The 15,507-nt window shown below is 38.2% G+C and overlaps 1 protein-coding gene across 1 annotated transcript; it reads left to right on the top strand.

Annotated features, from left to right (window-relative positions):
- The first annotated feature begins 451 nt into the window (after window positions 1–451).
- On the top strand, window positions 452–1,294 carry LOC140234531 (uncharacterized). Its single transcript, XM_072314572.1, has one exon. It carries the CDS (start codon window positions 452–454, stop codon window positions 1,292–1,294), a length of 843 nt encoding a protein of 280 aa, XP_072170673.1.
- The last annotated feature ends 14,213 nt before the right edge of the window (window positions 1,295–15,507 follow it).

The raw sequence follows: 15,507 nt of genomic DNA, 5'->3' as shown, positions 1-15,507 counted from the left end.
CGTGGCGTACCAGTGGCATAATTCATTAGACGTGTGTGCATTCACTAGTCGGGTTATTTACGTTTGTGCGGTGGGACACCCACGCAGTGACGCAAACGTTGATACAGACCGGACTGAATATGAGGACAGGAGAAATTATGCGTGCTTCAATGTTTCGCGCAATAATCTGTAACTAGATGAAATATCTTTGGAAAGAGAAATCACAACCATCAAGCAGCACATCGGCCTATTTCATAATTTTCTTGTGTGAAAGAAGGAGAAGTAAGTTGGAGCGCACTTTTGACTTGGATATCATTAATGTCCAATACTGTATTCAACCCCGAGTGAGCAAAATGCAAATCCAATGAATTTAAGGTTAGACGCGAACACTGATTTCAAAATTCCCAAGGGAACAGTTGTCCATTGATTCGTCGCTAGTCTCAGGTTTGGGTCTTTTATTACATAAATTCAGATGGATGGGAAGGATGACACAAGTGAGCAAAGCGTGTCGGATCCTGGGAGCAATGGCGGAGCAGCTGCCGGCCAGAATAAAGCCCCTCGCCACATTCCCTCGACATCGAAGGAGACTCCTGTCATCGCGAGACGAAAGATTACGCGGCCCCCTAGGCTGGAGAGCGTGTCGGAGAGCGAGATCAGTTCCAACGTCGACTCCCCGTCGTCGAGCTCGGAGTTCGGCGTTCGCTCCTACCTCCATAACTTCTACGAAGCAGATCCCGGCGTGAAAAACAAGGACGAGTTCTTCGTCGACGACGACGACGCCCGGTCCGGCCAAAAGAGCGCGTGCGGAAACCCGTACGCCAACTCACGGTGGAGGAGCAGGTGTTCGTGCGCGGCTTTGTGGTGGAAAGCCGGTGTCTTTGTCGGTACTAATATTCTGGTGCTTGCCGTCCTCGCTCTCCTCCTGGGCTACCTAATCCAACCGAGACAGGAAGTTGTCGACAGCAGAGCCGATGTCGCCGTATTGAACCAGGACAACGTCGCCTTCAACCAGAAGCTCGATGCCGCCAAGCTTGCTGGGCTGATCATGCTTTGTGCCGGCGGCTTCGTCGTCGCGATATCGCTGCTTGTGCCCAGCCTGGTTTCGTCGACGTCGCGAGATTCGCTCAACCCGGACGAGTTTCTAATAGACCCCGACGGGCGGTTCCCGCCTTACATGCCGCTACAGACCGACGACGATGCGATGATGGAAGACGGCATCCCTTACACCTCGGAACTGTCGAACGTCCAGCCGGAACGAGCCGATAGTGAAGCCATAATCGCCGGCAATGGAATGGTGAAAGTTCAATCAAGTTGAAATAATATTCATGATGAATATTTTCTAACGGTCAAATGCATCTATGTGAATTATAAAATCTATGTTGATCATTCTTCTTTTTTGAGAACAAATTACAGTATTCTTACCTTAAATGCGGTCTGTTCGACCTATGTCAGTGTGATGTTATCAAATTTTTGTATTTGTCTTTTTGACACATTTCGTAAATTTACGTACTTGAAAGCTAGTCGGAGAAGATATGAAAGAGATTCAAGACATAAGGCATCTAAAGGAAATGGTGCATCTTTGGAAATTGTCATCTGTTGTTTGAAAATCTGGAAAGCATTCGTGTTTTGTCACGTATTTCAAACTTGATAATTACTTTGCTTATTGGTGAAATTTGCAAGTCTTTTTTGGATAATACATATCTGAGAGGCATTAAAAAAAATATTTATGTTTGTATTAAAAAAGTGACATTCCGTATCATAATCCATCCCGCCTTATCTACTTTAAAAGAATTGTGTATATAGATGCAGTTTTGTTTATTTCGCATGCCATCAATGCGAGTTCCCACTGAGGAAAAAAAAAAGAACGTTTAATAAAGGTGCATTGCATCTAGGTAAAACCTCGTTTTCAAGATGTATCACAAAATGAATGACGTGCCGCTTTTCAAACAGTCTTTCGAACAGGTGAGCGTGCACTGTGGTATATTGCGTATGCTATTCCACTCTAGTGTTTTATTCTGTGCTAGAGATGTGTGTGTCTGTAGTGTGTAAATGGATAAAATTAAAAGACAGACGCACATTCATATACACACTGACACATCCGGCCAGCTCACACAAACAATCGATAACACTACTCAAATGAAACATTCATTATTTAGTCGTTTATTAGTTGGGCAAATGGCCGTGACATACAACCATATCCGAAGCACACTCGTAGACCAGAATCAATTTCAGTAATTATCTACGACATACTGAAAAAGAAAAGACGATAAACCTAATAAAGAAAGCTAAACTAGGCAAAACGCAGATATTATGGTAGGGCAACTCAGATATGTTTTCTCCTTATTTTCGGTGGCAGAGATTGAGTGGTGCATATCTGCACGGAGATGGAAATTACAGGGAACGTGCACGAAATCAACAACATTTAGATGTGGTGATAACCTGAAAAGAGGAAGAGATCTATATCAATGATCAGGTACAACAAATACTGCAATACAACGATTTAATCCAAACGTGATGACAAATTGAAAAAAAAAAAGGCTTCTCTTGACTGCAATTTGGCGCACAGGTATGGATCATACTAATATGCATATGTCATAATTGTGTAGACTATGGATGATTCCCTTAAAGAGAAATTTCAGTGCAGTTGAAAGTAAGTCTGAAATAAGGAGTAAAATTTTGTTAGCACAATAATGAAAATTTGATCAAAGTCGGATGAAAAATAAAGAGGTTATGGATGTGTCGCTAATTTTGCATTAAACTTTTTTTGAAATTCAACATGAATATGTAAACTGTAAAGTAATGATGTCATCCCTCTCACAGCTTGTCAATTAATAGTCTGTACATGTACTTAAAGTTTTGGAATTTCCCATTTTCCTTTTAAAAACGCAATTACGTCCAACACCCCAGGCTCAAATTCTGCTATATCTAACTGATCACTTTTTTAAGGTTATTCTACCAGGAATCAACCAGGAATAATGTAAAACACTGAATTTTCGCCATTTTAGTTTCATAAACGATCAATGAAAAAATATGAAGTGATGACATTGTCAGCTCATTCATTTGCTGTGTGTAATTATTCATATCAAGTGTAGGAGACCTGATTCGCAGATATTAGCGAAACTTCACATAATTTCATCAAGATTAATATTATCTTCTGTGGCTTTTATCCGATATTGATCAAATTTTCACTGCTTTATTAACTCGTTACTTTTTACTCTTTTTATCACTTAATTATCAGCGCACTGGAATTTCTCCTTAAGTTTTGATATATTTCTCATACATTCCAAATGCCGTAAATCTGACATTTTTGTCTATGCTTTAGTGGAGCGAACGCGTCTTTTTGACTTAATTGACGTCTTAAAGTGGAAGTCCAGTCCAAAAATAAGTTAATCTGTTGAAAAAGAGTGAAATCTTATGAGTTCAACAGTAAAAATTTGACTGAAATCGGATGAAAAATAAGGAAGTTATGAAATTTTGAAGTTTTACTCTTTTCTGCAAAACGGTTCTTCTACAGAGGATATGAATATGCAAATGAGTGAGCTGTCCATGTCGTAGCCTCACAATTTCCCATTGATTGTGTACAAAAAATGATGAAAATTCAATGTTTCTATCATTGAAGTCTAAAACATGATGTTATTCCTGGTTTTAAAAAACTTAGTAATAAAAAAATAGTGATTAGGTAGATATACCAGGATTTGAGCCTCAGGCATAATCGCTTTTTAATGAAAAACTGGAAATGTCAAAATTTTAAGTACAAACTATATGGCAAGTTATGAGGTGATGACATCCTCGCTTTGCCATTTTGCATATTCATATTGACCGTTCAAGAACTGTTTCCTGAAAAAAACTTAGCGAAACTTTTTTTTCTTTTTTTTTTTTTAGCGAAAGAGTTTATCCCGCACAGAGCTCTTTGTCGCTCGCGCCGTTCTACTGTTTCTGGAAGGGAGAAAAAAATCCGGGTTTTTATTATTAGTGAACATGGGAAGAATACATAACTACCAACCTACGCATCGGTTCAATTAGATTGTTACCTCATTCCCGGGATGAGCCTTCTTCTTTCTTTCTTTTTTTAACCTAGCATCTTCCTGTAACGAATCTCATTTCCTTCCCGCGGTACAAACATTTCCAAGCAGCAAAATCTTAGGGGGATTGTTTATAAGCAAAGCATCATTCGGTGAGAGCGTTCATCACAACTAGAGCATGGTAGAACGAAGGAAAGCCTTTATTGTGAGCGTAGGGATGGACGGCATTCGTCAAGGCTGCTGTCGGGGATTCTTTTGTAATGTCAATGGCCAGTATTCTCTTCTTGGAATGACGAAGAATACAACACGGGTATATTCTATATTATATTTTTTTTTCCACTATAGGAAAATCAATAGGATGACAAACGTCGCAATGGCGAGGTGCTTAGCAGACAGTGGTACATGGCAACCACCGCATCTGAGCATCAAACCTCCTCAAATACGCGTAGGAGTAGGCTCTCTTTCTTTTACTCTCTTATTCCCTGTATCCCTCCCCCCCCCCCCGCCTCTCTCTCTCTCTCTCTCTCTCTCTCCCTCCATCTCTTGTCGTGGCTTCCGAATAATGGTGACGTAACACACGCCGTATACTCAGGGCGTGTTTTTGCCTTTCCACCGACGAACATTTTTTTTTTCTTTCACAGTGCGCACTGTTGCCTGCCGTGTGAGCACCATAATGATTGTCGGAAGGCAGCCGCGTATATAGCTTGGCTTTGTGCGTGTTACATGTGATTACGTGGCTATCCATTTATGCTAGGATTGAGAATGAAAGAGGGATTGTAGGGCTGACATGATCCTAGCTGTTGGTTGCTTGTACGTCAACCGTTTGTACGTACAGTTCTTCGAAACATGAATCGGATGTGTACAATGATTGTGCTAAGGTCTGGATATTGAGGGAGCTTCTGTTTAGGGTAACTACGTCATTCAACAGGTGGATGTACACAGGGAAAGCTTGAAAGACAATAAAGCTATTATGACTTAAAGTCACTTTCCACAGGCATGACATGTTCAATACTATGGTCGATCATTAAGTATCAAGTGCAAGTCAGTTTAGAATATTATTGCACTTTCTGTGACTTTCTTATGTATATCACTTATCTCTGAAGAGAATATAGATAATCATGGAGAAATGACGTCTTATTGTTTATGTTAATGGAAGGGATAAAGTGATGTTTATAAGTGTATCGGCGGCCTCGAAGATTTGTACTGGGAAAGATCTATCCACTCTTAAGCAGTTTCCTTCTTAATTTGCAACGACCAGAGAAAGGGGTACAGTGATTTTTTTTCTACTCCACTCCACAAGGTGTATAGTTTAATTCACTGCCAACGAAACATAATGTCTTTACAACACACACATGGAAGATCCTGTTTCCGTTGGCAAAAACATTATAATTCTGAAGATGTATTGTCGAAAGGTTGTTAATGTCAGATTTGAATTTCTTCTCCTTTATTGCATTATTTTATGGTTTTGCTATTTGTAATTTGTCCATGAGTTATCCATCAGTTATACCCCTTGTATCATAAAGCAAGCTGCACAGTCAACAAGCAGGTGTGAGCTGCAGAGTATGCCAGTCTAACAGATAAGATTATATTTCCAAAGTAAAAATATCATGCCTGACTCGGACTGGAGAGAATTGAGAGAGGAGTACTTCTTGGTGTTTTGCAAGTTTAACATTATCTATTGATTTGTCTTATTGACTACTTCGAATTTCACTGGAAACTGTGTAACGTGTTGTTTGTAACCTCTTGTTGTTTCCTTGTTACATTGTATTACACATCTATTGATGTATTTGGATACGCGGTGCAGAATTAAAACATTCGGCGATCGTCTTAAAAATGTTGTTTTGTCAACGGAGCTTAATTTCGGATCTTCTCGTCAGATTTCAAAGATCAGGATACTAATTTTAGTGAGAGTATAATATGCATTATAATTTTCATTCCCCGCTGACGCATTCTGTCATTTTACTGAATGAATATTAATGTTGGACACAAGTCGTGTAGTCAGTTTTACAAAAAGATGCTTCTTAATGGAGACTGACGAAAAAAAAAGAAAAAAAAACCAACTACCAAAGTGTGCCTGCAAGGTATCAATCTATTATTTTTTATTTTTTAGACGTCATGAAATCCACAAATTACACATGTTTGATACAAAAGCATTCGCACGAAAACATAATATAGATGAACTACATTGTATAAGCATAGCACGTTCATGCGAATAGGGTTGACAAGGACATACAAAAATTGGAATTACGTTATTCTGATAGTTGATGGGCAAACATGGGAGAAAGGAAGGTTTTTTTTTTTATCTTTTGAGTTATAGAGCTTTTCGCAATCATGATTTTCTTTTCTATTTCTACGCCAAATGTATGATGATACTTTACATGTAATCAATCGAAGACTGATGCACAAATCCGAACTGGTCGATCATAATTATTTTTTCGATTTCGTTTCATAATCGAACGTACATTGCTGTCAAAATGTACGGTTTCGATGATGCATCTGATCATTATATACTGAAGGACATATCTCCAATTAGGTGAATATGTTACTTCTTATACAGGTAAATGAAAGTGCGACCGAAAACTCGACATTGTTTTCCATAGAACTACGGGGAGGACAAAGCGTTCACTATGGAAACAATACGAAACATTGCATCACGTCAATGAATTATAGCTCGAGGCCGAATGGTCCTCTTATCCGAGTAGCTTCATCCGTTTAACCCCACCTCAACTCCGAGGAGCACGTTCACTGCACTCATTGCATATTTCAATTCCATCTCATCGGCTAAAAATCTTTGACGTAGATCACTGCCCATAACATGGGAGGGCGCCCTCAGTGATGTCCAACGCACAGCGAGTCATAATCATCTTCTATAGATGTGAAACCACTGATGAATTTGTGTGGTTTGTGTAAATGTGTGAGAGTTAAGGGCCTAGTCTCCATTTGACTTGCTTTAAAAATATCCTTTGCAAAGTCGGACCGGACGTTCAACAAGCGCATCAAACGGATCAATGTACACGCAATTTCGTCCCGGATGTAAAATTTAGAAGTCATGTGTAATACCGCGTAGCGAGCAATCTTAGAATGACACAAACAGACGCCATTGGGTATTACACAGTATGAAAGATAGATAGGAGTCTATCATCTAGAAATATGTAAATAATATTTACATATCAGTTAGGGCATTTAAAAAAAAACTAACCGCACAAAGTACCTTTGGAACAAACACTCTCGAAGCTGTATCTTGAACAAATTGGTGTGTATAAAATGATGAAACAGACATCTTCAGTAGAAAAAAAAAATCATATGTAATCATTTCTCTTTCGTATGAAATACCGCGTGTACATCGACCAGTCATTTGATTCGGATCTGCTTCGTCATAATCAACCGACAATGATATCCTTTTTACGTTTCATTAATCTCCTACTTTAATGGTCGAGGGGAGCGTGTGAATACGTAAGCAATGGTCTCTTAAAGAGATTGTATAATATTGATTGAGGTGAGGATACAGCTTTTAACGTTTTGCAAGAATTTAGAAACCACTCTATGAAATGTTAAAGAGCATACAATTCTAAGGGGAATTGGAAGTTTATTCGATGAAAATCGGTATTAAAATGACTGAGATATCCAAAAAAAAAAAACAACAACAAAAAACAAAGAGATTCTTATAAAGGTTGTGGTCAGTAGCATTTTATTAGGTTTGCTTCTTTTGGATATCTCAGATATTTCAAAAACCAGTTTTTTTTTTTTTATCAAATAAGCCGAATTCCACTAAAAATTACATGTTCTTTCATATGTCCTTCATTTAAGAGGTTTCTCATTATCTCACAAACGCGCGCGCGCGCGCGCACACACACACACACACACACACACGTTGGAAACCTGCAGCCCAATCCAAATCAAAACTGTACCAACCAGTTAAGGGCTCAACTCGAGAGGGTTGCAGTGTGTCTTTTAACTCTGCCAGTGTGGAAGTGTCAGTGAAAAAAAAAAAATGCGAAAAGCATCGCATCTGTAGTCCAATTGTTGAGAAAAGTTCAAGGATACAACGAGTAAATGTGTCAAAAACAAACAAGCAAACGACCTGCACCAGCACAGCTGACGTAAGGTGAGATGGCTAACGCGTCAGTAGTACTGATGAGTTCATCGGGAGTAATGAAGGATATAAAAAACATAAAAGAACAAAGAGACGAAAACATACGGACGAGGAGCCTCCCCAGCAGGAGGCTACGCCGGGCGCCGGTGCTTCTGTCTGCGAAGCTGTACTAAGTGGCCGTGAGCGATGATGCTCCTGCAAAATCGATTGATGGAAGAAAAAAAAAAGGAGTAAAAAAGGAGATTCTCCCTGAGCAGTATACTCTCTACTCAAGACTATACTTACAAAACAGTCGCCTTGCTTTGACCCCGTCAAGAGCAAGAATATTGTGTTTCTGTTTGGGGAGAGGGGAGATGAAGGGGGGGGGGGAAGTAAATGTCTCTTCATCAGTACTATCTATGCACTCAGTAAGTTTATGCCACCCGTGTGTTATTCATAATGCATCACAAAGTTTTCATGGTGTCTTCAGATCTATATATTCCTTTTAATTACACAATAACCATGCCATTGCTTCGCTGCGACGTTTACCGATAGAGCGTGAGCAAGATTTGGGCTGCACAAGAAGAAAACACATTTAAGTGTAGTCGGAAAAGATATCCAGTGCTTCATTCAATCCACTACTAGTACCTTATACATCTTTAGGTACTTGGCCTTTTATTTATCTTGTATTTATTCTAATGCGTATGCGTGTGTGTGTGTGTGTCTGTCTGTCTGTCTCTCTGTCTGTGTGTGTCTGTATGTATGAGCATCTGTGAGAGAATAGGATATTTGCATGTTTTTAAAGTATAGAGATCTCGGATAAAAAGTGTTGAAAAATATGACAAGGTGGAAAAACCCCACATAATTATGTATATCACAATGCTTGAGGCTCAAGATATCCAAATCCACGTACCTTGCTTTCCCAGGTAATGCGCAATGCTTTCCAGAAATAACTACTCAGCAATACATGTAGCATCCATATATACGTTGTCGTCAATTCGACCCGAAAGCCCCAAACTCATCAGATCCGTACGCCATCACGGCAGAGCATGCAATTATAAATTATGCATCTCGTATATGGTGGGGAAATGAACCGATCCAAAGTCGGAAAATCCCCCAGGTGAATTTATCGCCTCTAGTGCTAAAACGGACATTTTACGATGGAGTGTTCAGGGCGTAGCTACCCTGGACACCACCTGAGTTGAGAATTTCTCGTATTAAGGCCGTGAGATGGATTACACATGACTTCATCATATACGAGGTACCGTCTTTATTATGAAAACAACTCTGGCACGATCGCAAAAACAAACTCTTGACTAGAGCTACAGATTAGGATTAGGAAAACGTGATGGCGCAATCTACCAGTGGCGTGAGGTGTTACATTTTCTTGGCGTGTATTTGAGTTTGTTTTTCACCCAACGAGCATTTTTTCCTCCAGGCGGAGATGGCGGGGTGGACTAGATAGTTGTTGCTTGCAATTCTTTAATTAATCAAATGTTTTTATTATGACTGCAAATCAACAACAGGCTAGCAACTTCTGTTTGAGTTTATCTATCAAACCACGGTAAAAAGTTTGCTCTCAGCTATAAGCCGTGTTTCTTTTTCTTTCTTTTTTTTAGGAAGGACGTGATATCACAACACATTTAACAAAAACTGTATTATAGAAATTGAAGATAGAATGAAGAGAATGGAACTTAAAACATATAAATAACAATACAAAGGAAAACGACAAGGAAAAATAGATCAATAAAAAAAAAGATTCACTTAGTGCAAACACAGAATAGATAACTATGAAAAGCGAGAGATTACTAGTAACTCTGACAATTGTGGAATAAGAGAAATTGATATCATAAGATCGAATAATATACAGAGGAAATTAATGTGAATTGGCTTTGATAATACGCCAATTGAAGTTGTGGATCTTGTTTCTGTTGGTGATAGATTGAATAATTTTGATGCTTAGTATAAAGTGGTATTTTTAAGAATATTGCATTTTGACCTTTGTACGTTAAGGATACTTTTATTGTTACGTTAACTCTTGTGAGTTATATACTCTTTTTATTCTCGAGACGTTAACTCAGGATGTTTTTTTTTTTTTTTCTCGGGGGGGGGGGGGACTTCTTAAAGTGAAACACCAGGTGATTTTAGGAAGAAAAATCAAGAAGGAATCTGTTCAGTGCCGCCATTGCTGGATGAAGAGATTGCTACAGTTTGTGATGTCACGTGTGTAGAACGATGTAAAGAAAATATACAGAAAATCAAGCATATTTTCACTTTTCTCGCATAATAAAAGAACACTTGACTTACATCTTTCACAGGGCAGGAGGAATTATATCACCCTTCAATAACAAATGTTAGCAACAAGTCGACGGAATAATGTAATTAAAAAAATGTGAATTCTCGTTATATTTTCTTTACAACTGTATATCGTTCTATGTGTGTGACATACAATATGATTATCCTCACAAACTGTATTAGTCCTTTCATCTGGCTATGGAAATACTAAAACTTCCAAAATTCATACCTTCTGAACGGATTGTTCAATTTCCCTCAAACTTTCACCGATGTGTTCTTATGATAGTGCTGCATTCACTCGGTCGACACGTTTGTTAAGGTGAACTTGTCCTTTAACGCCCTCTTTGGTGAGAGCATAATATTCGCATGCACTCGTGAATATTGAAAGAGAGTTAAAAGTCGCCTATTTGATTGGCAGGCTATAGGGAGTCTGAACAACCACTGTTAATTGGAGAGTAGTTTTATATCTAGCAATGAACCTAACTTTGATAGAGATGAACCCACTTCTAAACTCTGTAACATGTCTAGAAACAAGTATCGGAAAACGGGATGACAGACGCTCTTTTAGTTTTTGTTTTATTTTGTTTTTTACTTCGAAAATAAGAAACCTTACAGAGAGGGATCAAACATAGAGAGAGATAATGAAGATAACAAAGGATATTTGTTTCTATCTTCAGTTTCTTTTTATATAATTGGAAACACGAGATCCCTGCTCCACACTCCCATACAGATAGTACTCCATAATCATTCTATTGTGTCTGCATTTTCTCTGTCTTTCATTTTAAAGAGACGCCTTGTGCAGGTTGCCATCCTTCAGATGCACCTGTTGCTCGGGTAATCGTGTCAGAGAGAGGAGACTGAGCAAGGAGAGAAAGGCGGGATGGAGGAAAGAGCGCATTTCCATGGAAACACTGTCAGAAGTTCTCTCATCGAATGCGACTCCCCACATACACCACTTTGAAAATGGATAACGAAAAATTAATAATTGAATAAATTTTTGAAAATGGAAATGAGTTTACGGTGTTTGTGCGGTAGAGCGTTTGTATTTTCATCGAAAGTAGGTACCTCAGGTCATGCATATCGTGTGCCCTCAATGTCCCTTGTTTCCGAGTATTGTGAGAAAAAGAGAGGAGGAGAGAGAAAGAGAAAAATACAGCTAGAGATGGGAGGAGAGGGGCACTTGAAACACGTTGCCATGGAAACTTTGGTGCACGTTTCCGCTCTGGTTCTCTCTCATGGATTATACTCATAAACCCGAATGGCATACATTTGCATTGCGATTGGGATGTTTGACAGGACATAGCCGACAAAACAGTGTTCGGATTCTGTTACACAGATATTACCCTCCTGCCACCTATCTTGTCTTAACATCTGAATGGTTTGTTTTGTTTTTTGTTTTGTTTTGTTTTGTTTTGGGGTGTTTTTTTTTGAAATTATGTCGACTGCTTGCAGGCTGCTTGACAATCAATATAAAACAAAATTCCAACTTGTATTTTAGGTAATACATGTCATAAGAAAGACAAACCATCTTCAACAATTCACAATTCAGGGATTCACTTTTGATACATGGTAAAAGTCGTCTTCGAAAGATCCCTTTAAAACGCACAACTCACACACACACACACACACACGTGCACATACACAAACAAACGAGGAAATCTTTATTTCTATGTGACTGGGTTTTCCTCATTATTTCAATGACGTTATATTAAGATGACTTCCATTAACTTCTATATATAGTAACGTTTTGCTTGTGTACTATTTTTTACCACAATTATCATATCTTACTTATTCTTAAAAATCCAGATGCAGAAAATAATAATGAAACTATGGGAAGTGAAGAGACGGAACATACAGAGAGTGACTGTAGGACCATGGAGCTACCAAAGCTCCATGGTAGGACACTTTAGAATTGCCTTTCACCTTTAGAATGCGCGTCTTTCAAACGAACGGCGAATAAATTCGTACGCATTATACAGGTAAATTCCATGCTCTCCAAACGACATGAAGATTGGAATAAAGTCAAAAGTCATTGGGTTCTTCTCTTAATCATCCTTTTTCCCTCATCCTGTTTAGATTTTGACAAGGATCAGGCAACTTCGTTGATGCCATTTTCTTAAAACATGAATAGGAAATTAAGCGGTTCCGTAATGATCGAGATTTGTGATACATAATAAGCTATACAAAAAATAATAATGTCAAAATAATGCAATTATCGGTAGAGATACTTCCTTCTTTGGACGTTTTATTTTATATGAAGAGCTTGCTTCCAAAAGGCGCTAAATTCATTTTGGAAGCAAGCTCTTCATATTCATAGTAGTTGCTACTAACACGACTAAAGAGACCTTCTCTGTTTGGCTAGACGTAAAAGCCTCTGCTTACTCCACAAAAACAGAGAAAACAAACAGATCATCATAACTGTCAAACGATGAATAGTAGCGAATATATAGTGGAATAATTAATTTGACACTTTCCATTTCCATTGCCGATATTGGCGCCCGAAATTCAGTGTCAAACTGTTATATATATATGGCCAATAGACTAAAGTGACTTGCATTACTTTACTATCCAGTGTTTGGCGGTTGCATCCCTCATTTCACTTCCATGGCCCCGAATCTCCCTAACGCCACAATATTTTCCACTGTCTTCATTCGATGATACTTGCTAGGAATCGAAGATAGCCAATAAAGTGTTATCCGGGGGAAAAATCATGACTTGCCATTTCCGATTTCGAGGCGCGCAGCTAACTGCCGAAGACATGGAGGATGTTACTATACGGGCTGGAACCGTTGGAACAATCTTGAGCCGTGTTCTCTTTTATGAAGTCATGCATTTGTCAAATTATGTCCTGCTGTGAACGATTGTATCTCTCGCGCCCCCCCCCCCCCCAGGTATGGTGAGAGGTTGTTGAACCATTGTGTGTGTATATATATATATATATATATATACATAATCATACACAACTGGTGATCGTACATCATGCTAGTGATGTAGAACCTCGATAATAATAACAGCTGAATAAAGCATCCATTAACATGTTATTAATCGTCTATCAATTTGAATATTATTATCATTATATGAATAGATAAATGAATAATATATGAATTATATTTAGATAAATCAAGACAGACAGGAGAGAGAGAGGGGGGGGGGGGAGAGGAGATGTGAAGGAGATGATTAATGCAGATGACTTATCATCTTGAATAAAAATCTAAGCCTGTCCAAACTAGGAGACTAGTTTAAGCACGATAGGGTGATCTGAACACATGCAAACCGCCTATAGTCATGATAGTACCGTTTGGAAATCATCGTTGTTCATCGCTTCAGCATTCATTGACTACAATTATGTTGAGAGTGTTGATGGTATTCATAATTCTTAAATTTTCGGGGTTGTTCTACTATTGTTTGTCAATTTTTGTTTATGAGGATTTTGAAAATGACTATGAGGAGGTTTTTTTTTTTTCTCACTCTTTTTTTACTAATACCTGTTGATATGTTTGTATGTGTAATCCTCACAACTGGAAAATGTCTTGTCTCAAAACGGCTTAAACTTTGAAATATGAATTCACTGTATTAAACTATAGCAAAGTAAGTTGAAAATCTCAACCTGAGATGATGTTTTGGCAAACACACGTCATAAGCGGTGAACCATGTGTGTGGACAAGATGGGGGCACCCACAGGTGCATAGTTCGATGGTTATTCTACACAGAACAGTTTCTCCAAATGGAATTGCTATCATGTAGTGCATGTGTGCAAGCAGGAGAGTTTGCAGTCACGTTGTGCAGTTGTAAGGGCGCAAGGTCGTTATTGTCGCTAAAAAAACAACAACACAAAATCTTATTTGTACGATCTCATGAAAAAAAAAAAAAATGTGTGTGTTTAACATCCATTGACAAAGACAGAGAGGTTTTAACCAATTGTGACCGTGCATCACAAAACAAACAAAAAGTCGCGCTCACTGATTTTGTGTGAGAACTGAAAAGGGTGGAAATGAGCCAGCCTAGCCACTCTTTTTATATTTTATATTCTCTGAAAACGCAAGTCTTCTTCTACATTATGCTAAAATTTGGGATCATAAAACGAACAGGAAAGTGTGTTTTTTTTCAGCAGTTTGTCTTGAACACTTTTTTATGATGGTGTGATTAGGTGTGTCTTTAGAGTCCCCTTTTCATTTCTTAAAAACTCTGTACACACTCTTCACTTTCAACTCTGATAACTTTAAAATTGATAATGCTACTGCTTTGAAAGTTGGCATTAATTATGGACAGAATGTGTCAATAAAATATGTCCAATTTTAGCTTAATTAGTTAATTCCTTTATTGTTGTTACTCCGATGGTATACATCCTGTTTTTGTTTTGTTTTGTTTTGTTTTGTTTTGTTTTGGTTTTGTTTTTGTTTTTGTTTTTGTTTTTTGTTTTTTGTTTTTGTTTTTTTTTTTTGGGGGGGGGGGGGGTTGTCCCATTCATCGCGCAGCCAGCACGGCTTGGTAAAAATTAAGCACTTGAATAGACCCTGCACTTCAGAGTCTCTTTTCTCAGTTTACACTTTTCCTGAGTGTGTGCTTTCTTTCCAATGTTTAGATAGGTTAGGAGAATCCATTTGAATTGAGTTATACATCATTTTAAAGCTTAAAGGTAGGGAATCCCATTTGCATGCCTTAAATGAAGAGTTGTATAAATACAGTGGTATGTTGAAGAGAGTATCATTTTAGAAACTCCCATAGAGTATTGAAAGTGGAAGGTAACATTTAGTACATTTTTATTGACCGTTAGAATTTGAATTGAATTTTTTTCGGGGCTCACCGTAAATTCCAGTACATTACTAGGCTACCTTTGGAGACCCATGCACTGCATGTGTGTCCATCATGTATATTTTGTGAAGAAAGTTCATCAAAACTTACAAACATTTGAAGAGTTTGTTCGCAAAAACCGATAAGTCCATATTTGCCAAATGGAGATATATGCGATCAAAGGTCAAGAAAAATAAAGAGAATAATAAGAAAATGTTTGCTTCTTTTGACCATAACTTCAAAAATGTGCCTTTATAATAAGTAGTGACCAATATATCATTTAAAAGGTACTATTTTGAACTTTATGACAGAGACCGTACTTCAAAATCTTCAAAAATGGACTTATCG

This window comes from Diadema setosum, chromosome 10 (assembly GCF_964275005.1).
Source record: "Diadema setosum chromosome 10, eeDiaSeto1, whole genome shotgun sequence".
Classification (NCBI taxonomy): domain Eukaryota; kingdom Metazoa; phylum Echinodermata; class Echinoidea; order Diadematoida; family Diadematidae; genus Diadema; species Diadema setosum.
Note: the sequence above shows the minus strand (reverse complement) of the source record. Positions and strands in the feature narration are given on the sequence as shown.